The 25662-nt window shown below is 33.5% G+C and overlaps 1 protein-coding gene across 1 annotated transcript; it reads right to left on the bottom strand.

Annotated features, from left to right (window-relative positions):
* Positions 1 to 621: 621 nt before the first annotated feature.
* On the bottom strand, positions 622 to 25024 carry LOC133204321 ((E3-independent) E2 ubiquitin-conjugating enzyme-like). Its single transcript, XM_061340050.1, has 20 exons — positions 24785 to 25024; positions 19244 to 19438; positions 18854 to 19009; positions 15948 to 16112; positions 14255 to 14370; positions 13516 to 14023; positions 13161 to 13263; positions 10889 to 10997; positions 10382 to 10490; positions 10081 to 10206; positions 7973 to 8091; positions 6775 to 7793; positions 5957 to 6091; positions 5460 to 5560; positions 5294 to 5356; positions 4946 to 5149; positions 4474 to 4531; positions 3954 to 4075; positions 3716 to 3795; positions 622 to 3565 (listed from the first exon to the last, which is right to left on the bottom strand). Exons 1-20 carry the CDS (start codon positions 24989 to 24991, stop codon positions 3244 to 3246), a joined length of 4017 nt encoding a protein of 1338 aa, XP_061196034.1. The 5' UTR covers positions 24992 to 25024; the 3' UTR covers positions 622 to 3243.
* Between the last annotated feature and the right edge of the window lie 638 nt (positions 25025 to 25662).

A 25662-nucleotide genomic window follows, 5' to 3' on the forward strand; every position in this document is an offset into this window, starting at 1 on the left:
ATTTATGTTGGATATCAATGATTTATTCTTGATTTATTCTTTAAAATAAAGTCTACAATTCTGTTTTCTTTGCCAGGAAAGTACTTTATGATAAATGTCTGAGATGAAACTGTAAAATTTCAGAAATGAAAACTATAAAATATGTCTGGAATGAAAAGTTCAATATTTAAAAAAAAACAACTCCGGAAATGAAATGCAGCCTTGCAAAAGTGCGGGGACATTAAATCTCATTTGTCTGTTACAAAAACTTTAACTTTGGTCCTAACTTTTGAACAAGAGAAGGTGAGGCTTTCATATTTCACAAGACCTTTCAGAATGTACTATGGCTTTGACCTCTTGACCTTGACTTTCCAAGTTCTTTTTTTCAAAAATCTGAACTTTGGATCCTTGGTATTATCTCATCACATCAGACAGATATTAATACAATACTGATTCTCTCTATTGCAGTACTCTTTCAGAATCAAAAGCTCATGGAGGATATACATGTATTTCCTGGGCCTATTGTCTTCCACATTGATTCAATTACTTGATAATTAAAAAAAAAAGAGAGGCTTTTTAAGGATGTCCACAATCTTGTTCCTGAATAAAACTATGCTCAAATTAAATACATGAACATTGAAATTTATTCATTTCAAATATTTATTATCAGAGTGCAATAATCAAAATTTTACCTAATAACAATCCACAGATCAACAGAGTACTAAATGATCCATAAAAGAAATTGGTACACATTTAAACAAAAAGCACAAGGCGACTTTCACCAAAAGTTTGCTAAAGAAGACACTTGCACTTGTATACTCTTACTCATCATTACACTATTATAATTTAATAATATCTGTTATTGAAATTAGTTTCTGCATATTCTACATGTACATTTAATGCATCGTGCTTTCATTCCCAGAAAAGTTTAAAGTAATATCAAACTGAACTCTAAAATTCAAGACATCACCATCTAAACTGTTCTTCAAACACATTATAATTATTAACTAGAACATGTTCATGTAATTCTATTGGTATCTATTGTTTACTTACACATTTTCCACTTTCTTATCTTGGTACCAAAACTTGAACTAAAACTTTTAATGGCTGATTTGTTTCCAGCTAGTGGCTAGTTCACTTGTCTATTCTGGAAAGGTACATGTAGATATTGAGCACACAGAAGAATAGATTCTACAATCTTGAATGCAGTTCGGATCTTGGACAAGCAAAGTTAAAATACTATTGACACCAATTCATGATTACACTACATAAAATGTCATGTGTACATTTGTTCTAAATTTTAAATATGTTGCAACAAAGCTCACTGAAGCTTGAAGATTGCAAGTTTGTGTCATACGGAGTGACATCATGATTGTTTTAAATTTGCTTCTTTTTGAAAGAATACGCTTTGCCCACCAGTCACACAAAAAAGACATGATCTAACGAAGAGCCAATTAAATAGTCTTTTTTTTAAAAGATATGTATTGCAATCTGTTGACTATGACAATCCCTGCTATAAAATTACCAGCATTATGCAAGTTCATATATCCAACACATTAATATAATGTAATAATACAGTGAAACTTGTCTAATCTGGATGTTGTGTATTCCGAAATCTTGCCTAATATGGTGTTGACTTTAAGTCTCTTTCAGTAAATTCAATTGTAAAAAATGTTGTCTAATCCGGAATGTTGTCTAATCCGGCCAATTTCTATGGAACCAGTGGTGTACAGATTAGACAAGCTTTACTGTAATAACTTGCAAAAATTCAAGTCACCAACTAAACTTCAATGATTGATAATTTTAGATCAACAGAATGATGTAATGTTCTAAAATCACAGGCCTATAGAGATTAGGGACCTTTTCTTGATTGTCAAGGAATTTTTGTTCAGTTTCTCCCACACCCCCTCAATGAAATTGCTTTCTTTGGGCCTGTATTGTTCCGGTGACAAATATCAGGAGCATGGAAAAATCAAACTTTCAAAATACTGAGAGAGTGAAGATTGAATTTTATTTTAGATGTAAAAATAAAGAAGTTGGAGCAGAGAGTTAAGATTGAATTTTATTTTAGAATGTTAAAATAAAGAAGTTGGAGCTCTGTGAATCTAGCAATTGGAAATACATGTATACGTCACTCTGTTGATGCCACCAACTGCTTGATTGCAGGGCAGAGCTTTAGCTTTTAGAATCAGAAACAATTATGTCACTTAGTATTACACAAACTAGCTTCAAAATGCTTCATTGTAAAACAGAACACATTTAATATCTACTGTATCCATATATGACGAGATGGGAAGGGATATATCCTTACCAAGATATATATCCAATGAAATACACATGTATAACACAGGATGTAAGAGATTGAGAATTACATGTAGTTATACTTCAGAGGTAGAAATAATCAGAGTGACTAATTTATATCTGTGTTTTTTTATTAAATTAATGACAATTTAATTGCCTTGAGTACTTACATCAAATCATTTTTTAACATTGTAGCATGTAAATGAAAGACTCATGTGAAAAAAACAAATACTTTATGTAATTCATGGATAGTAATAAATGGAATTTTTTTGGTAAGGACTAATTAATACAGTATGTATACAAATTTCTTACTTTAATTTACAGGCCTTCAGATATTTGCACTACTAAACAAATATCAAATTACAACTATTTAGCGAGAAAGGTTATCTCATGAGTACTGAATAAACAACTGAAAATATCGGGGGGTTTTGGAACACGAGCAATATACAGTTTAAACCGCTCAGCAGGTACTCCTTAACAGACAGTAGTAACCAGACAGCATCTAGATTGATGACAATCTTATCACATAACAAAAATTTGGCACCATAAAAAAAATATAATACAATAGTTTAGATAAATTGTTATGTTGAATTACTGAAAACATTCTCACACAAGGTTCTAGCTTGTCAAGAATGTAGAAAGAATTGCAAATAATACAGCAAACTGTATACAAGGACGAAAGAACTGTAGCAGCACTGGCATACTATCATGTAGCAAATTAGCACGGGGGTTTTAATGGAACAAATCTCTGCCTCAATTGCCTAGGGACCATGATATAATTAGAATGGGATATTGCAAATATCATCACTTCATAGCTGCTAATCAAAATTCAAAGGAAAAAAAAACATAAAATGCTACCACCTCAGATGTATACATGAACCTGCTCAGCACAATACAATATGTCAGAAAATAAAATAATAAAGTAATGTGAAACTTGGACTAGAGAATGTTTTGTCTGTGAGATTAAACTGTTGAATCAGCATTGTGAGATAAAATGTTCTTTTTTACTGTCTGCTTGAAAGTTTCCAAGTATTTTTTCATGGGTATACAGAAACCCTTGGAGGGAGGAAATAGAGAAAATTCTGGCGGCCTGAAGAGGTCCTCATCTAAATTCCTTTTGGGCAGCTGAGGGTGTGTTGAAGAAGGCGAAGTGTCCATTACTTGGTTTGTGCACTGATCATCAGTGGACTGGTCAGCTGTTGTGTCACAGTTCACATGTACTCCATTGTCCTGACCTTTGTTTACATTGGTTGGCTCCATCCAAGACTCGTATCGACTGATCATTCTATAACATATCAATTATCACATCATTTATAAGTATACCTAACTTAAACATGTAGATGGAACTATAGATATCTGACCATGAAGATATAACAGGATAAACATCAAATTACTGTGTATTTGTACAGTATATGTTTTAGTGTATGTGACTTACCTTTGGGCATTTTGTTTGAGATGTGAAATCATCTCCTCCTTAAAACTGTGTGGAGGATTCTCTATCATTCTTGTCAAACTCTGAAATATTTACAAACAGTGCCAAACTCTAGAATGTACAATTAATCCCTGGAATAGCTTTTTTTTATCCAAATATAAAAAAAACCATGATCATTTATAAACATGCTTCAGTTGTCAACCTAATCCTTTACACAACAAATTACAGCACCAAGACTCACTTGCACTAGTTTAATGATGGCCATTTCATTGTACATCTTGCTGTTTTCGTCACCAATCACAGATCCTCGCTGTTTTTCAAACCCAGCCTCATTATAATAAGGTTCTGCTACCAAAATCAACCCTATGGTATAAACATTATACAGTTAAACATCGATATCTTGAATACCATGGATATCTTGAAGTTAGCTGGGAGTCCCAACTTCATTTTCTTTAAAGTAGTTTAAGTAGTTTAACCGCGGTGTCACGAATACTCTGATATCTCAGAAGTTTTTCTTGGTCCCATTAAATTTCAGATAACAAGGTTTTACTGTACATATTAAAATATTTTCAATATATTTAAAAGTTCAATAGTTTATCAAAGTGTGCTAATGGCAAGTTAACTAGTATGCATTATGACCAAAGATAAGGATGAAAATCATTAATCCCTTGATAAGCAAACCTTTCATGTTGAGTTTCATTCACTTAATTAATCTACAAACCTCAGATTACTCATATTTAAATTATTTAAGATATCAGTACCTTGTACTGACACAAGAACTTGCAGCATATTGGATTTTGCTGTCCACATTTCACTTCCCTACAACACAAACATATTTTTGTTCATTTACTTTATCATACTACAAATTTCACTGAAACAGGGGAAGATGTATACGTTACGAATTCCATGTGAAGTAAATTGTATTCATAATGCATCTTTGTTCTTCATAATAAAAGTGCCCTAATAATGGAGTTGAATTACTAGTACTCAAGTAAAATTAGAATGTTCAATGTACAACTTGTTAATGGCCACAAGTAAGTATTGAGCCCCAGTTATCACCACTATAATCCAGACTCTTAACCTTTTGGACAAAATTTGAGGGCAACATAATTTATAATTACATCTACCAATTAATAAATACATTTCAGTAATCCAATGTGCTTCATTAATCTGTCAATTTGCTTTGGAACACAAGTGTCCCTGTTAATAAGGCTCGACTGAAGACGGCTGTACCTTTCCGTCCCAGGTACCCAGCAGACTGACACAGACTTTTCCGTCCTCATACAGATTGGGGTTCAGCCTGTCTGTACAGTATGATATGTAGTGGAACACAGGGGGTGATGTGGGATAGTCAGCCGGGAGGAAGACATCAAAAAAGAACAGACCATCTTCATAAGGGGTACCTTGTGGCCCAATAATCATCACAGAAAACAAATCCTACAGAAAAATAGTCACCTGACAGTGAAATGTATCTCTATCTGTGATCAATGGAATTTCTTTCAACTTCTCCATTTTTTTTAAAATTATTATTTACTTAATTTTTAGCAGTAATTGAACTTGAATACATTTGTAACAACATACCATTCTGTCTTCAAATCCTTTCACAATAATTCCATTCGGTAGGTTACTTTGGAGCAGCTGGTACTAAAATTGGAACATAATGATTATTCATATTCAGACCATAAATACTGAGCTCAAATCCAGTTTATCACCTTCTTAACTTTATCATAAAAGTCCTTCACTTTACCTCCTTTCTGACCGCTCTTAGGAAAGACTTGGGATCCTGTGGGGAATACACTTTACTTGCAAAATTATGTGTAGATGGCGCCATCTCACACATCTGAAAGCCTGCAAAATATAATGGTCAGTGGACACATTTCTCTCATTTGCAATGTGCACTTCAACTTTTCAAAACCCGTAATTCACAGAAATAAATGGTTCTGAGAACAGATACAAAGTGTGTGTTGTTGTTTGTGTGTTGTATGAACTTACCCTGTGTAACAGAAGTGACCTGTTTGTAAGCTTTCACCACCTCTTTCAGACGTGGTGTTGTTTGTGTGTGTGTTGTATGAATTTACTTTGTGTAAAAGAAGTGACCTGTTTATAGGCCTCCACCTCCTCTCTAAGGTATGTTGTTGTTTGTGTGTGTGTTGTATGAATTTACCCTGTGTAACAGAAGTAACCTGTTTATAGGCCTCCTCCTCCTCTTTCAGGCGTGTTGTTGTTTGTGTTGTATGAACTTACCCTGTGAAATAGAAGTCCCCTGTTTATAGGCCTCCACCTCCTCTCTGAGGTCTGATATGTCTGTCGTCTCCTCCTGAGTCTCCACTTGATCACACTCCACACAGTTTGATTCTGGGTTTAATGCCATATCAAACTCTGAAACATAAATATTCCATGCCTGTTTTAATCTGTGTTGCATTTTTTGCATCACAATTATTCATTTCAATTGTGATCTTTGACCTTGACCTTTGATCAAATGATTTTAATGAGCAAGTGTCTTTTCCAAAGCATCATAAGTAACAAAATTTCCCAGGTATTGCATCACAAAGGTCATAGCAATAATCTCAACATTGACCTTGATCAAGTTATCAATAAAAAATTGTGTCTTTCTTTCATATGTATTAAGTACGGTACATATATATACATGTATGTAGGATAAAACAATATACAAGTTATTATATCACATAATTGTATAATGATGATGGAATGTTTGACTATTGACCTTGGTTTGATCTTTGACCAAGTGTCTCCAAAAGTTAAAGATATTTTTCTCCAAGCATCTACCTATGTAGAGAGCATGAAGTCTGCAGGCAGTTAATAAATCTTGATATGGGGCCCTACTAATACGAGTTTATATTTTTAGAATGGAATAATTTATTCAATCCATAAGGTTTGAAAGTACTCAAGTTAAAAAAACCTTGATGTGGGGCCCAACTAATAAGAGTTGAAATTTAGAACTCTTGATTCAATCTATGCTGTAGATGTGATTTATCCTGATAAATAAATTTAAATTAATCTACTTTAGGGATCACTGAAATATTTTTTCTTTGAGCTTTTACCTTCTACCAGTCTGGCTCCTAGAGATTCCTCTTTCTCTGTTTTTTCTGTCTGTCTGTTCTGTTCACATTTATCACATTCCCCGCCCATCCACTGCTTTGTTTTTTCCCATCTTTCCCCAATCTCACCTCGTATCTTCACCATCTGGACAAGCATCAGTTGACAAAACCTCTTACATACTTCCTCTTTCTTCTTCTGTTTTGACACCCAATTATCCCTATCTAAGGAAGCCCCACTCCCCTTAGACTCTCCAAGACCGGAATCACAGTCACTGACTTCTAGTCCTGACTCTTGACTCACATTTAACTCTTTTGTTTCATTTGATACATTCAAGCATGCCTGGGGCACCTGCCAATTATCTGGTTCACCATTAGATGTTGTCGATGAAGCTGTTCCCTCACTAGTGTTAACCGTTTTAGGTGTATAATCTGCTGAAGTTGCACCAAGACTAGAATTGTCTATATCTCCATTTGGTAAATTTGCATTTTCTTCCACATTAGATTCTTGGTTTTGCACTTGTGAGGCTGTGAAAGTTTTCATCACTGACTGAACTATAGCATTAGCAAGCTGTGTCAGCTCTGTATCAGGACTACTGGGTTTACTGGTCTCTAGGAACACTTGAGATGGGGTATCTTCTAGAGTTTGTGAAACAGGAGATGAATCATCCTTACTTGGTGATTCTATGCTTCCTCCACCTTTTCGTTTTTCGTAAATTTTCAACAACCGGTCATTCAGTTCATTTCTCTTCTCATCATACATCAGTGATCGAATTTCCTCCAGCAAATTTGTGAGCTCCACATCCTCAAAGAAGTGAGATTTGAGGATTTTTTCCAGATCCTGGCAGCGTTTATAAACAGCAATTATATCCCTAAGATATCTATAAGTAATGGTTATCTTTCCAGTGTATGTAAAAAATATTTTCTGTAAGTTCTCCAGGGCTGACTGTGCTCGGGACATTAGTGCATCCAGCTCCTCTTTCTTTTCCTTTGTTATAAACATCAAAGAAATGCCTCCATCAGCACTAAAAATAAGGAAATCTTGTGGGTCATAAAAATTACTTATCATTATATTAACAAAATGAGAAAATGTGTGCTTTAAGAATTTGAGTAACAAAGCTCATTAAATACTGTTAATATAAATTGATACTATTAAATAGCACAGTCAAGTAGTCTCCAAGACCCAATTCAAACAATATCTTACATTTCATCTGAGCTTACAGCTTCCTCATCCTCAGTTTCCCAGCTCATGTTGGAGTTATCATCCTCCTCTGTCTCCTCCTCCTCCTCTGTGGACCAGCTCGAGCTATCAAACTCACTCATCTAAAAAACAACTCAAAGTGTCAAACTCGCTCATTTACAAAACAAGGCAAGATGTCAGTCTCATTCATTTACAAAACAACCCCAGCTGTCAAGTTCACTCATCTATAAATCAACTTTATGTGTCAATCTTACTCAAACAACTCAAGGTGTCAATCTTACTCATCTATAAAAAAAAAAAATTGAGTTGTAAAACTCCCTCATCTACAAAACAACTCGAAGCTCAAAATTTTTTGTTAAGCACACTCATCTACAAAACAACTGGAGCTGTCAGCTCTCTCATTTCATCTACAAAACAACTAAAATTGTTTTACTGGCTCATCTACAAATTAACCCAAACCCCCAATCTCACTTGTGGAACTCCCTCATCTACAAAACAACTCAAGCTGTCAAACTCACACACCTACAAAACAATTCATATCGTAAACCTTGCTATTTCATAAAACAATCTGAGCTGTATAACTCATTCATCAATAAAGTAACACAAGCTTTCAAACTCACTTATCTACAAACAACTCAAACTGTCAAACTAACTGATCTTCCAAACATAATGTATATGTACAGTGCTCCCCAGTTATAATTCCCCCTGTTATAATGCGACCCCCGCTTACCGCCAAAAAAATTCAAAGTTCCAATTTTCTTGCTATATAATACCCCATTTTAATGCTATTCCCCCGCCTACCACCATCCGTATTTCGAGTACAAATCTGTCTGTTACCATTATTGTCACCCCTGTTATTACCGCCAATTAGAATACTTTTTTCAAAAATCAGATCGGTAGGTCCGCGTCAAAAGATAAAGTTAAATGAGAAACATATATTTACACCCCTCTAAAAAATTATTCAGCATGTTCAAATTATATATTTCTCGGTAAATGATCATAATTTATATCGTTAAGTTATATTTTTTATCTGTCTCTACAACCGGTTAAGTCTGCAGTAATCAAATATGTAGAAAAATAAAACATGTTTGTAAGAATAATGGACGCATAAATAATCAGTCAAATTACGTTTTATGTACATGTATTAAATTAATGAGAAGCAAATTACACAATGAAGTATCAATTTCACAGGTGACATGTGCAATGGAGTGTATCTAATCCCTGTCGGTTCCATAGTTAGCTGAAAATTCACAAGATAACCAAGCCATGTTGTGTTTACAAGCTGTAATTGAGGTTTCAATGTTTCCTAGGTGTAAAAAAGAATACTACGAGTACATAGCTATATTTTGTTCCATTTTAACAAGTGTTGAATAAGGAGGTGTGTTATATTACGACGCCCGACATGGAGCTGAAGTTGGGTTTAAAATTGTGAATTGATTGTGAATGTGATGCGCTATTTGGAATCTAAGGACTTTGCATCAGAAAATAACACAGACGTTTTATTATTAAACAATAAAATAACATTAAAAAAATCAATAATAGATAAATGTTTTAAAAATTAAAGACACCAACATTATAATAAAGATTTAGTAGCAATAAGTGCCAATTTCTTCAGTTTTCAAGTGCCTAATTACATTCCCCCTGTTTCAATGCCACCCCCGTTATAACGCCAAATCTGCCAAGGAACAAATGTTGGCAGTAAAATGGGGTAGCACTGTATATGGTTTGATCTATGATTTGTAAAGCTTTACTGATTCAAATTTATGTAAAGATTACTCATGTTGTCTAATCCTGCCAATTTCTCTGGAACCGTGGTAACCAGATTAAACAAGTTTTACTGTATTACATTCTGTTAAAACTGATTTTTTTTTAAATTTTTCAATTTATTTCTCAAAGTTTTTATTACTGAGAGATCAAGTAAATTCACTGTAATGTTATGTTTGTGCTTTATAAGGAAAAGTAAATGTAAGGTAAATGTTATTTTTTTATATTAGTGCAATAAATGTATGTGCGACATTCTTGGCATGACTGATGCAGTGTTGTAACCTGTAAAGTACATGTATATCTAATTCAGTCAAACAATGGCCAGTCATTAGTAAATCTTGCCTTACCTCATCCCCAACAATATAAAGTTCCTGGGGGTAACATCGTGTGATCTCTCCTGAGGGCCAACGAACATAAATAGCCCCCTGAGGGTCCAAACTGTGGATCTGCCCCACTGCTTCTTTGCCTTCCTTCTGATCAATTAAAGAAATACATGTATATAATGTAGTTAGTCAAAGTATCAATAAATATTACTTTTGAGAAGGTAATTCAAAATGTAGACAATGGGTCAAAACATTGAACATTAACTTAAGTATCTACAATTCAAAACACTGATTATACATGTATGTGTAAAATACAGCACCCTACCTGTATATCTATAACTCTGATCACTGTTTGGGCTGGTCTGAATTTGAAGTCTGGGTGATCCTTGAGGTCATATGCACTAACCTCAACTGGCTCAACATTTTCCTCTGGTCTAAAGTTATCAACACAAACATGTATAAGCAATAAAATTTTCAAGAGAATAAACACTTTACACATATACTGCACATGCCTTACAAACACAAAATTGAACCTTGCAATACAAACCCTTTTACCTCAAGTTGACAAATGAGGAGAATTTATTTAATGTTGATGATAGAAAAATCTTTGTAAAAGGATTTGGTCTTCAATAAATATAAATATACAATTTTGTAACTGACTTTCTGAATACAAATATACAATTAATCTCTGGTAACAGTAACAAAACCATCTAATAAAACACTATTTTGTACTTAGTGCATAACTTCTCACGAAAGTGATGACATGTACATTTACTTGTGATGTAGCTATAAATGACTTTCTATTGACCTGTATTGATATGCTGATATTCACCTTTCTCCTTTGTATATATCTACTGTCTTTATCCATTTGACAAAACATGTTCTCTCTTTGTGGTTACAGCTCACAACTACACCATAGTCACAGTTCTTTAAGGCAACTTCTGAAAAAAAGACAGGCACATCTTTGAGGTTTGAGCCATTTCAGTAAGAATTATCTATGGAAAGAGGAGGGCACTTGTGTATTAAACAGTTGATACAATTACTCATATACATCATTAATGGTTAACTTTTTCAGCTGATTCAACTTACATAGCTAAGTTTTAAAAAATAAAAAAAATAAAAAAAATTATGAATTTAAAATTATAAATATGCAAATATCTTTTACATGTATAAGTCAGTCAAAAATGTAAATACAGTCAAACCTCGTTATCTTGAACTCGATGGGACCGAGTAAAAACTTCAAGATATCCGAGGATTCGAGATATCAGGGGTAAAATACTTTAAGAATAAGTTGCTGGGACTTCAAAATCATTTCGACATACCCATGGTATTCAAGATATCAGTGTTCAAGATATCGAAGTAATAAGGTATCATTTTGAAACATCTATGATATAGATAGGGGTTGGTACAAGATCAAATCTACCATAAAGCCCTCAGGGCATGTTATTCAAAATAACACAACATATGTACATCTACTGTCCATACTAAGAAGCAATAAAAGAATTGAAAGTTAAGCAACTGAGAAAATATGATTCTATTTTTAAATTGATGAATTAATACACTAGTGTGTTCCAAGGAATGCATGTGTCGCCTGCACTGTAGCTTCATTAAAGATGTAAATAAAATTATGAATGGCCAGCTATTTATTTACTACTAACATTATAGCTCATGCATTTGCCTGCAAAGAAAAAAAAAATCCACGGATAGCATTAGACTGCGATAGAATCTGACAATCAAAGAAAATATGGTCCCCCAACCTTCAAATGAATAATTAAATTGAAATTATCAAAAATAATTATTTATCATTTTATGAATATGTCTGTCCAATAATCCCCCAAAAGAGATTTCAGTCTGTATTTACTGCAATTGTCAGTCTACATGATCCATTGTGGAATACCGCTCCCGATGTATTTTCATAGCATTTAAATATAAGTTTGTGTGGTAGCTTAATATCATAAAGTTTCAATTAAAGTACAGTATGAGCTCATAAACATGTATAAATGCTAATTATGTAAACTCTGCCTATCAAAAGTCTTAAGTTAAATTAAACTGTCAGGGGTATTTTTTGTAAAGTAGGTCATAGGCTAACCTCTTTAATGTCAAATTTCATATGCTGTTTATCGGCGCTATAAAATATTTTGAAAAGTAGGTCAAGGGTCACGAGGTCAGTAACAATGGTTATTTACAAAAGACATAGTGCCAAGCAATATACATATATAATTTTTCTGGGACGCATCAAATTTAGCTGGGACGCAACCTTCTCAGAAATCTTGAGTCCTGGGACTCAAGTTAGCAAAATCCTAGTGAGAACCCTGTGTATGTGCAAAATATCAAATCCATACCTCTTACAGTTCTCGAGATAAAAGGTGTGACAGATGGACAGACAGACAGACACCGGGTAAAGTGATCCTTAAGTGTCACTTTGCTCTGCAGGCGACACAAAAATATGTGCACATCTCCAATGTGTGTACAGTTAAAAGTATCACTAATTTGGAATTAAATCTGTGGGAGAAACCATTACATGAAAAAGGTACCCCTGTTTACATAATGAGTTGATAGTCTGGCAGGGTAGAGCAGTTACTGGACTTGTGGTCATCCTTGGCAACAACAAGGGGAAAAAAAAATACCACTTGTTTAAAAAAGTAGCAGTGGAAAAAAAACAATCTACATGTAACTGCCTGAATTGCAGGGTTTGATTAAATTGTATCTTTTTTTCAATAATTTTGTGACTATGTTATTCTGTAGCTCAAAACCTGAAGACACCCCCTTCTCCAAGAGCAATGATTAAATCACTTACCTCTACACTCAAGATTTTAACAACCACTTCCAATAAGCAAGAGGCTCAAGGGCCAAAATGTACACCACACTCACCTTCCCCTCCCCCAGTTTTTCAGCAGATTTTTTAAAAGTTTTAACAGATTTTTCTCCCCTCTTGGCCAATTGGTTCTGGAGAAGAAGTTTAAGAAATGAAAAGTATACAGGCAAAATGACAGAGAGATTGATACAGCAAGATGAATGCCAGACATTAATTGATCAGAACCCTAAATACACATGTACCTTTGACTTTGGACATTAAATCAAATTTTTATCAACTGTCAACTTACCCTTGGCATCTACAACATAATCTCCAGGGAAGAATTCCAGCTCATCAAGGTAGTGTATTGGGAAAAGAACTGGGGAGGGAATGTCCGATTCCACAGAGCCATCCTGTAATAGAGTACATATAATGCTTGATCCTAGCAACATTTCAAAATAATCTTGAAATATTTTTGCACTCTTGCAACTAAGCCAGTCGTTTCAGACAAAATAAAATTTTGTTGCAATATTGAAGAGATTATTAAATCAACAATGTATCCTTAATTTTTAAGCAAATAATGCAAGTACTATACCACTGAATTTAGCAAAAGTTAAAAAATTCATGCAGGCAGCATCTTTACGATATTGACTAACAAATTGTACCTGCCACATGACAGTTGCCATGGAGAAGGTATAACACACGCCTACAGCCACCTTCTCCCCAGGTAAACACTTAGGGATTTCTGGTTCAAACTTCACAGTCTGCTTTGTTCTTTTGGCTCCTTTCTTCCCTCCAGATTTACGCCCCTTTTTTCCTTTATGCCTATTGCGAGCTGACGAGTGCTTTTTCTGAATTTGTTCTTCCTCGGTTTCAGACTCTGTTGTGTCAATATCTTCATATTCATCATCCTCTGCTTCTTCTGCTTCGTTAGCAATGACTCCATTGACCAGAGCTGCAGCCTCAGTCCTTTTATCCGGAGTGTTATCTTCAGTTTCATGTACCTCACTTTCTGTCAATTCATTTTGAGCTACTGGATTGTCTAATAGAATATCTGGTATAAAGCTTAGTTTGGGTGGAATGTCAGAGAATTCATCACTAGGTTTAATGACATACTGAGCAAAGTCACCAATTTGCAGACTGCAGTGTGAAAACCAATCTAAAATCTGTAACCTACAAAGTCAAAAAAAAAAATGTTTATTTGTAATTTTAAAGACTTTTTGGTCTCATTAGATTTTAAAGAGGATAGAAAACCCTTTGTCAGCTGCTATGACAACATATTGACAATAGGCTCAATGACAACAATGCTCAAACAAGTCACATTCCTCTTCCTGCAGAATGAATTATATACAAGTAGATCTGTTTGAAGACAATTTTGATATATAACTCTGCGTCTATGAATACCTTTGGAGATCTGGCTCCTTAACTAGGGAGGGAGGAGGTGTCATTCTTAAGAGAGGGTTATCTGACTTGGTAAATCCTCTACACATCCAGTAGACCTCCACAGACTTCAGCCTGGTCTAAAATTAACAGTAAAAAAATCAATTAATAACTGGCTCATGTTGCATTATAAATAGCAAGTACAGTTGGATCTCATTATTACGGTGACATTTTTATAAGATAGAACGCTTTTTATGTTGTTAATTCAAAGCACAAAACCATATCTTAAATCTATACAAAATAGGACCATTTATTACGATGTCCAAAAATGCTGGAACTCGGCATTACAATGTAAAGATTTTTACCAAATAAAATTTTCCATCCATGTTTATTCAATATTGATCGATAATTGACACTTAAGGAGATGCTAAATAAACATTGGAACACCTGTTGTCTGACAGGGTGCCCATGTGTACACTTCCAGACCTGTTAGGTGATTAGTGACGCTCGACTGATCACTCTTTGACAAGTCAGGAGGGGTTCGTAGAAGTGAAGCCATTGTGTCCAAGCCATTGATAAATTATGAAAGTGTGCATATCTATAGCTTCCAGTTTATTTATTTCCGTAAATTTACTTTATTTTTCCATAAGTTGGTTACCAAATTAATAAAACTAATTTATTAAATAAAACATTGCATTTAATTGTGTTGATGCATGTTAAACCCACTGTGTAATTACATTTGCCGTCACATCTGTGTTAATGGACAGCTTGGGTATAAAACATTATTCTGAAAAAAAATTAACCTCAGTGAAGTTTTAACTGCTTGGATAATGCCTTGGATTAATGTACAAGTGTTAACAGGAACAAGGAATGATAATTATCAATTGAACTACGACTTATACCTTGTGTGCAATCAAATCTTGTGAAACTCTCGTTTTCAGGGAATTGAAGTTAGCTTTTTTTATTTAAAATAAATATAAATTTAAAAAAATAAATAAAAATGATGTTTTTGGTTGTCTATTAAGTAATGAACGTATGTTGAATATGAAACCGTTTTCCAGTGAAGTTTTTCGAACGCATTATCTAAGTACACATTACAGTGAAAGTAAAAGAAAATGTCAGGAATGAATGCACAAAGCCAATGTTTTACTACAAAATATGATTGCTGCATTAGAAAATACAGCAAAAAGAGTTCAACAGCATGAAGAAATAAGCATTTACAAGATAAGTTGTCAATAAATTAAAGTGTTTAAACAGTGTTTAAACTGAGATATTTAAGGTAGAATGGAAGAAGAATACAGAATGGAAAAAATACACCTCCATACACGGAAAACATAAGCTTTCAAAACAATGTTTTAATGGATTTTACTGGGACTTCTATTATGTTACCTCAGTATTATGATATTTTACCATGACAAAATGAACATCGTAATAACAAGACCCCAATGTATTAAAACTAATATAGAACATATTTTCACCTACAGGTTTTACAAGTGCTGTCAAAAGGCCAATTAAAAGAAGTAAAAGTCATTCCAGTGGTAGATTTATTCCTATCTTTTTTATCATTATGTCAAATAGAGAGGAAACGAAATTTCGCTTTGTATCTAAAATATGCTGTACTCCAGATACATTTTTTAAAATTTTTGATCTTTAAATATGACCTTAACTTTGACCTGATTTGTAGCATTAAATATTTTTAAGGTTAGAAGTTACTTACCTCTTCAATGCGGACAGTGACAGTGTGATTTGGTGACTTTTTGATAGCTTTTGGTCCATGTTTATGAGTGGTAGATAACCAGACAACATCATTCAGATCCCCTATACATCCCTTCATAACCAGCCCTTTGTAAAGGAATGTGTCACTGCTACATAGGGACTTGAACTGCAAAATATACCAATATCAAAGATTACAAAGCTCATCTCACTGATACAGTGTTATCTATAAGTAAGTTAAAGTCTGACACCAAATTAAGTTCAGTAAGATTCATGAATTCCATGAAGTTCATCATTATATGCCATTCATTAAACACCTCAAGACACATATCATTTGAAAAATCTTAAGCAATTAAATAATCTTCATATATATGTATATCAGTTGCATCAAGATTAAATAACTTTCTTTCTGGTTTCAGGTTCATCCTGGGTTGAGAAATTTGAATCATGAACATGCCGTATCGGGGGGAGGGGGGGGGGGTCGAGACCCCCCCTTGGAATTTGCAGAGTTACAAAAAGTATATATTGAAGCAAATAAATCAAAAGCCTGAAAGGCTTCAATGGCATTGAAGAAGAAAAACAATTTCAAAACATTTTCTGTAATTTAAAGATAGCAGTAGGTCAAATAACTGACTAATAAACATAGGTAATCAAAGATTACGAAGCTCACCTCGACGAATGTTATCTACATGTAAGGCAAATTTCACATCATATTTTTTTTCTAGTTAGGGTACATCCCAAGATCAATATCCATGCAAGTTTGATTTAATTATAGACCTGCTCAAAAAACTTTTGACCTGTTTAGTAATCAAAAAAATTTTGGTCAGTTCCAACATCCAAAGCAAGTCTGGAAGTTTTCATCCTTAGATGCACCATCTATGCAAGTTTAATCATAACAGGCCATAATATTATATAGCTACTCCAAAAAAATTACCCTGGTCACTCATCTGGAAAATGTACGTCAGATTCAGAATCCAAGGCAAGTCTGGAAGTGTCCATCCCTAGATACATCATCCATGCTAATTTGGTTAAAATATGGCTAAAATTCACTCATATGGAAAATCTAGGTCAGATCCAGCATTCGAAGCAGGTTGGTTAGTGTACATCCCTAGATGCATCATCCATGAAACTTTGGTCCAGATAGGGCTTATAGTTACTTGGGAACGAGACTAATCCTAAATCTAAACCTGGTCTCACACGTGGAAAATCTAGGTCAGATCCAGCATCCGAAGCAAGTGTGGTAGTGTCCATCCCTAGATGCATCATCCATGCAAGTTTGATCCAGGTAGGGCTTATAGTTACTTGGGAATGGACCTGCTCCTAAAACTTTAACCTGGTCACTCATCCGGAAAATCTAGGTCAGATCCAGCATCCGAAGCAAGTGTGGTAGTGTCCATCCCTAGATGCATCATCCATGCAAGTTTGATCCAGGTAGGGCTTATAGTTACTTAGGAATGGACCTGCTCCTAAAACTTTAACCTGGTCACTCATGTGGAAAATCTAGGTCAGATCCAGCATCCGAAGCAAGTGTGGTAGTGTCCATCCCTAGCTGCATCATCCATGCAAGTTTGGTCCAGGTAGGGCTTATAGTTACTTGGGAATGGGACTTGCTCCTAAAACTTTAACCTGGGACGCCGACGCCGGGGGTATAGCATAAGCTCATCTCGACTTCGTCGAGGTGAGCTAAAAATGTTAAGTTTTAAACAAAATGTCAAATTTAAAGTCTGGGGCATTATGCCATGGTCCGAATAGAGCAGGGTTCGAATTGACTAGACACCAAAGAACATGTTCATGCTGAATATCAAACTCATCTTTTTTCAGTCAATTAAATAAACATCAAGGATTTAATGAATTTATATGAATATTATTTTAATTTTCAATGTCTAAGCATTGTTTTAGTGCATCTAAACAACAACCGTAACTCGCTCTGTTGCGACTACGATCGAGATATGATCGGGCATGGTAGGCCTATACGGTAAAATGCAATATGGAAGAAATGGTGAAATACAGTAAAAACTTCAGTTTTTTTATGATAAAATTGGCTATAAGATTGTAAAAGTAAGGTTTACATTTGGAAATTCAATCCTTTTAGTCTTCTAGCATTCATGGTAATTTAATATTGTGGTTATTTTACCGCCTATTAATATAAGTTATAAGTTGTTTATGTTTACATGGTTCTCCTTCGTAAATGTTATTCATGTCATTCAACACAGCCTTTCTTTACAAATTCATCCGCAAGAACTGTCACGTTTTCTTGTGTGAAAATAAAAATTAAAACAGGGTATCTTTGTTATGTGACAAATTAGGCTATTTGTAGATATAATTGATGCAATTTTATTTTCAAGCTATTATTCACTGTGAATATTTTCAAAGAAATCGATGCATTGTTATTGCTATTTTCTTTTGCGGATGCATGGACTGACACATTCGGTCACGTAAAGTTTGGTCGCCCACTAAATGGCATTCGACCTCAAGAGCTCGATGCCATAAAAATGACTTTGGACCCTCCCCCCTTAGAAAACGTGAACTCCACCATGAAATAGGTGTTTTTCACGTTTGGAAAATGGAATTTTTTTTTTTTTTTTTTTTTTTTGGCTTGCCAAGAAATTTTCTTGGTTTATTATGTTTGGGATGGGAATTTATTTTTATTTTTTTTTTTTTTTACATGTCAAGAAATTTTGGGGTTAGAATTTTTTTTTGACTGGGATGGAACCCCCCCCCCCCCCCCCCCCCCGGAAAAAATTCCTGGATCCGTATAAGGAGATAACCAACATAATTTTTTTCAGCAGTCTAGAAAATGATGAAAAAATAAATGATAATAAATTATAGATATAAATAAGCAATTTCAGCAGTTTCCAGTAATTTACTATAACCATGTTTTACTCTAAATTAAAGGATTGTTAAACTCACATGGTCTTTGACAGGCTCAAAATCATCCAGCTGATCTGTGTCTAGTACTTTACACATAGCTCCATCTGAAAACTTGAGTACCAGCTCTTCATTTACTCTCTCCACTTTTCCAACCCATGAGTCCATCACCACGTCACAGAATGAGTTGCTAAGGGGCTACAATAAATTATCGGACAGAATTACATTTCTATTCAAATACAAAGTGTATAATGTAAATATACCTTTGGAAAATTCTTGCCCTCTTTTCAGTCTGCATGATATAACTTTCTAAGTTTGTTGAAATCAATTTCAAAATAAAAAGGCACAAATTGTCAGTAACATTTTTTTTTTATTTTTAATACCACAGCTTCAGTAAAATTTTAATTTAATTTTGAGATTTAACAAAGTTACCCTTTTTGCAATTTCTTCAACATTCATGCTGCATAATTCTTTGCTGTTGACATTATACAAGAATTTGTTGGTGCCCCTTATGTGGATGTGACATTTCCCAATCAGGTCCTGGACAAAGCCTCTTTGACTATTGGCACCCTCCTCAAACCTTCTGATGACATCCCCTGGCATTAATGAACGGTCAGTCAGTATCAACTGGAATAAAGCATACAGAAATATTGATCATCGTAAGCAGGGAAGTTACTCTAATGATTATACAAATAACAATTAACTCAAATGTCATGACTGTATTTATCATAGGATTCATTGTAGCACTTAAGCAATATTATGTATCCAAAAATATAAAACAATATACTGTATTTATCACAGATTCATTCTTGCACTAAAGCAATATCATGTATCAGTAAAAAAAAAAAAACACAAGTCTCTGATGAGACTGTAGCTCTAATGGTTTGTACTTATGACAAAGGAAGGGAAAAGTAGCACTCGGACTTGAAACTTTACAATAGCAGTCTATGCGAAAGTCTAAAATCTTTAAAGAACATAAGGTCTGATAAAGATATATATATTTTACCAGACCAAGCATTTACTTACCAGACAAACCTTTTTTCTTTAAATTCGTTTATCATTATGATACAGAGATTCACTGTTAAATTGAACCTTAAGGTAGTATGGGATACCTCCACGTTATGACATATTTCCGTTTGAAATTTTGTTTTGATTTGCATGAGTGCTTATTATCGGGTCAAAATTTGTAGATATTTGTAGATATTTGTGGTGTATCTTTTTATTTCTAATATGAATTTGTTTTATATTTTGTTTTGTTTTATTTTCCTGTTCTGTGATTGTCCATATGCATGCTAGTCATATGTATAATTACTATCTATGTTGCTTTCCTTGTGTTTTCAGTTTTCTCTTCTATCGGTGCTAGTAAATGTGCTATGTGATTGTACTTACTTGTGATAGTCATATATGTCAATGTTATTTGTGCTCCTTTGCTTATTTTAGTTTTTATTCTTTCCATTAGCATGATCAGTGATAGTAAATGTGTGTTTTGTATTGTGCTTTGTCAGATTCTTTCTTACTTGTGATAGTTATACATTACAATTTCTGCTGTTATTGCTAGACTAGTATATGTGCTTATTTCCTATGGTTTATTTACATTATGTTTTTTTACTAACTATGTATACTTTTACTAACTTTTATCTATGTAAATTTGTTAAAGTCGGTTAAAGAGCTATCATAGCTCATGTTATTATGTTACACTGTATATATATGCCGACTATAAATAAAATTTACTTGACTTGACCGTTTAAAAGAACACTCTGAAGCTATTTCAATTTTAGCTCTCACAAGTAAGCATTTTAAGTAAAAATAGACAAAAAAATTGCATAAATTAAATAAATATAAATTTATATTACTTATATTTGTACTATGGACATTTAAAAAGCAAACCCCTGTAAAAGGTAGTTTCAACATTGCTGCTTTTGAACACAATTAAGCAAAAGCTGTATTTCAATTGTCTGAGTAACTGTACAGCACCTAGTGTGCGGTGAGGCATGGAGAAGTGCGATTACTTCACACTGTGCTGAATTATGACCAATCAATTATCACGTTAACCAGAGCTGGTCTTCTTTGTTATTTATTTCAAGAAGTAACTGTTTGGTCATATACATCAGCTAGCTGTGGTATACAGTCCCAAAACGTTTAGATGAATGCAATTGCTCTGAACGAGACACGTCTTGCAAAGCGATTGTCCATGTATTGTTTTCAAAACAGTTCAAAGTTGAAAACTACCACTGCAACGAAGTGCAATTTTTTTTAAGTTTGGGAAGAAATGCTCATCATTTCTGAAATAGCATCCAGGTTTTTTCAACCCCGAAAAATAAAGAAGGAAAACTCTTCCGTTCGGATCTTTTAATTAAAAAAAATTTAATGTGTCTTATAATTCCATTTATATATATTTTTTCAATTTGTTCATTTCACTTTGTTAACATATTAAAGATACATTCTAATTGTAGATTTTCATGAAATATTATCCGTCTATTTTCAAGAAATGAAACTTTCCCAGGTTTTTACGCTTATTTTTTGTTGAAAATTAAAAAAAAATACCAATACATATTTCTTGTCATTTTTGTTTTTATATACATTTTATATTAGTAAACTCCTGCCTATAATATTAAGCTTTTGAAAAAAGAATTATATAAGAAAAAATCATTTTCTGTATTTCTCATTTAAATAATTTAACAAATATTAAAATTACAATTTAACATACTGAAAGGCGGGGGTATTTCAAATCCTCCTAATTTGGGTAAATAAATATGTAGGAGAAGTTTCGTTTGGTATCCCATACCACCTTAAATAGATCCAGAGTTGAAATTATAAAAAAAAAAAAATGATTTTATTGAAATGAACAAGCTTACAATTAATAATTTCCCTTTTTAAAAGGTAGTATACAACTGCATAATTTTTTTTCTGGTTATTTGACACATACAAACAAAATACACAGTGTCAAAGATTTTTTTTATAAACTTAAAATGCACTTAAAATATATATATTTCTTTCCTGAAGTAACTCAAAATGGTTATTCTTGTTTTTAATTATGAAAATAATTTCCCCCAACCAAATCTACATATGAGCTATTTTTATATCTATATTCCACAACAGAGGAAATTCAAATCAGAAATAAAAGATCATGACAGGCTTGATATAGATTAAAATTAATCATGCATTACTGTTAAATGGATCAAATAAAGAATATATGCAGAAATTAAGACCATATGTACACATAAATTCAGATTTTAGGCCATGTACATGTAAATTCAGATTTTTACGCCTTATTTTTTCATCGGACAATCAGTCCTGAATCCTGAATTTTTTTTACCGACCCAAACCAAATTTTACCAGTAAAAACCGACAGTCTAGTAGCTTTTGCATAGACTGCAACAGCAATAAATAGAATCATGATTCTGCTTTGGTCTCTTTTTTGTGGCAAGATTGCAATCAGACTTAAACTGTAGACATGGTAGAGAAGTAGCCTTTTGAAAGAATTTTACAGAATTTTCTAATTTTAGTAACCATGGCAACACAGTTCATGGAAATCAAAAAAATGATAAACAGAATTATGTATCATAATGTAGTCTATTTGTTTGCCAAGTTATATTGAAATCAGACCAAAATTGTAGGAGGATGAGTATTTCGAAAGAATTTCACAGAAATTTCTAGTTCTAGTAACAATGGCAACACAGTTCATGAAATTAAAAAACAGATAAATAGAATTATGCATCTTAGTGTAGTCTACTTGTGTACCAAGTAATATTGAAATCAGACCAAAACTGTACGATGAATGGCATTTTAAAAATTTATTTACAGACAAACAGATGGACCAATGACAGATACCTTACAATCGCATAAGCTCTTCTAGTCTCTGACCAGTAGAGCTAAATACTACAACCTGTTGTCAATTTTTATCGGAAGTTCAAAATCAACATAATCAAAAGCATGCAGTATGTAAATTAACTTCTCAAGTGAGATCAAAATTACTATGGAGGGAGAACCCCCAGTACTTTTGATAGGGATCTAATGAAATTTGTGTTTTCAGTATCATGTGTAAGAAAGCTGTATCAAAAGAAGACGAGGGTGATACAAAAGATTTGAAAAAAGATGGCTTGTATATTGACATAACAGCAAATTCAATGTCCAAGGGGATTTAACATTAAGAAAATAGTAGTCACTTTGGAAAGGGGTTTATCATTATTCGTAACTTTCCTTTGCTTGTCGTCAATAATGCAATGATATAGAATACGTTTGGAATCAAATATATGTCACACTCTATCTCTGGAAATAGTTAAAACTTCCTTGCATACAAATACAATGGTAAAAATTTCTGTATAGGCCTACTGTAAAACATCATTTAAGTGTTTGTTTCAAGTTTAGTATCCAATCTGGCCAAAACTGGTTTGGAAGTCAGGGAATTTTACTGGCTATATTTTCTTTAAATACAGTTCAAAATTTGCTATCATTTAAAATGTGGTGGAAGCACTCATCATGGAAAGAATATAATGGAAGATTTGCTTATATATAGTATATCTCTGGAAAATACCCCTTAAACAGGTTGGGCACACCCCACCAAATGGTCATTTATCCCCCGTTTGGTGGACAATCTCCCATATCGGAGATGACTTTTACTGACCAAATGGTGGACTTTTTTATTCTATTCCAAATTTTATTTAAATGAAGTAAAAGCGCATTTGCATAGGCATAGGGGAATTTTAGTGAACATATTCCTTGCACAATTAAAATAGTTCGGTCGATTTTCCATGTGCAATTTCTCCATAACTTCGTAAAAATGATACCCATAGTTGTCCATAACAGCTGAAATTCTTGATCAATCGATCAAAAAAAAAAAGTTGATTGTGTCTAGTAGGATAAAAATTCTATTTTATCCAGTGGTTTAACTTTTGATTAGTTAACTTTCAATCGCTCTTTGGATCTTTGTCAATATTTATCTCTAAAAAATCCCGTTAAACACGAGCTCCTCATTACCTAACTGGTATGGTGGGCACTTATTGCTATAAAGTCAAAAGTTTTTTGAAATGAACGTAATATCTTTTGTTATTTTCTTTTAGGATGAAGTTCCACATTCCATGTGACCTTTTGTGGTTTAATATGTATATTACTGATGAATTTTAATATATTTGATAAATAATTTTTTAATAAAAGTTTTACAAAGTGACTTTTACAATTATTCTTGTTTTTGTTCCAAGTACATCGTTTTAAAACAATAATTATATCATAATCCAACTTCATTTACTATTTCTATAAATAACAAAGCCATCACGTACAAAATAAAACGAAATAAAGGTGAAAACTTATTTTTCTTTTGATTTTCTAATTGAAAATTAACACAAATGTGCCTCCTTACTTAAATCCGACTTTTGACCAGGTTAAAAAAAGATCATTGTTTTTATTGGTTTGCATTTTTGATTGGTTGCCCGGATAATCGAAATAGAAAGTTACGAACATGATTGACAGGTGCAGTATCATTGGATGAGGGAATTTTCTTTTTAAGTAAAAATTGAGAAATGTTGCACTTGTTTACGTACGTGACGTTTTTTTGTCAAATTTTTGAACGACTCTGCGCAAAAAATTACACATTGAATTTCCAATTTTTTCACTCAGAACACCGATAAATATCTAAATTTTATTCCACATGGTTTAAAGTTATGCGCCATTCCACGCCATTCTAAAGAATTGAATACAACCATTTTTCTGTCCCAAATGGTCAGTAAAATTCGTCTCTGATATGGGAGATTGTCCACCAAACGGGGGATAAATGACCATTTGGTGGGGTGTGCCCAACCTGTTAAACATTTATCAAATTGAGAGGCATTTCGGAATATTTACAGTGCATTCCGGTGTTTTCAAAAGGCATTTCGGTGAATCAGGATATTTCAGTGATTTATGCACCGATATAAGTTTGGCCCATTATCCCCATATAAAGTAACCATTGGCATTCATTGATTCAATGGATATTCAGACCTCGCTCTCCGAGACGACAGTTTCTTTGCCAGACGGATGCCATGATACACGGACTTTCCCCTTCTCTAAGCGATCCTCATCATCCTCTTCTTCATCACTGCTCATATAAAGCGAATTCTTAGTTACAATGCCATACACAAACGAGTCATCTGACGTTTTTCTACACACTTCATCTTCTTCGAAGAGGCTCCAGCTCCCATCAGCCATTTTTAGTGACTAAACCTTGAAACCGGAAACGGAAAGAGCACCTGCTTCTTTCGTACTTTCCGAAATAATCGATAAAGTTGCGTGTCACAGTACAGTGAAATAAAATAAACCTCCCGAGTCCGTGAGGTAGAGGAAACAATACTCTCTTTAGAGAAATGGACAGGCATTCACCTGCATCTAGATGTGGGTGTAGGCGAATGCCTGTCCAATATTCTGTACAGAGAATAGAGAAGGAGGGACTGGGAATTGCATGATTTCAATAAATCATTCAAAATATACTGCTAACAAATTCTAGAGTAACATCTCTAAAACAACCAAAATCAACCATGTATTTTACACGAATGGTCTCTCAAGTTTCATCCATTCAGACAACTTTCATAGAACAGTTATAGGCATTTATGCCTGCTGTTCGATCCATTTCATTTATAATGAAAAAAATATATTTAAAACTAAAACTTTCATCAATGTTTGAAATACCTGTAATCTAAAAGACTCCTTCAGTTAATATATAAAAGTAATTGTTAACATTGTACTCTTTGTTTTTGGTTTTTTTTTCTCCAATAATGTAACATTAAAAGTTTAAATCTAAAGATTAGAAATGAGATAGTTTTAGATAAGTTTAAACTTTAGATTTAAACTTTTAATGTAACAATAATCTCACATCAAGATTT

Source organism: Saccostrea echinata, unplaced genomic scaffold (assembly GCF_033153115.1).
Source record: "Saccostrea echinata isolate AGI-Se365-2 ecotype Australia unplaced genomic scaffold, CSIRO_AGI_Sech_v1 ptg000002l, whole genome shotgun sequence".
Taxonomy (NCBI): domain Eukaryota; kingdom Metazoa; phylum Mollusca; class Bivalvia; order Ostreida; family Ostreidae; genus Saccostrea; species Saccostrea echinata.

Excerpts from the sequence above, each read along its gene's own strand:
- LOC133204321 (XM_061340050.1), bottom strand. The coding sequence starts at position 24,991 with ATGGCTGATGGGAGCTGGAGCCTCTTCGAAGAAGATGAAGTGTGTAGA. Across the intron at positions 16,113-18,853 it reads TTGAGCCTGTCAAAGACCAT|TTCAAGTCCCTATGTAGCAG; the intron begins GTGAGTTTAACA and ends TATATTTTGCAG. Across the intron at positions 5,150-5,293 it reads AAGGATTTGAAGACAGAATG|GATTTGTTTTCTGTGATGAT; the intron begins GTATGTTGTTAC and ends ATTTTTCTGTAG.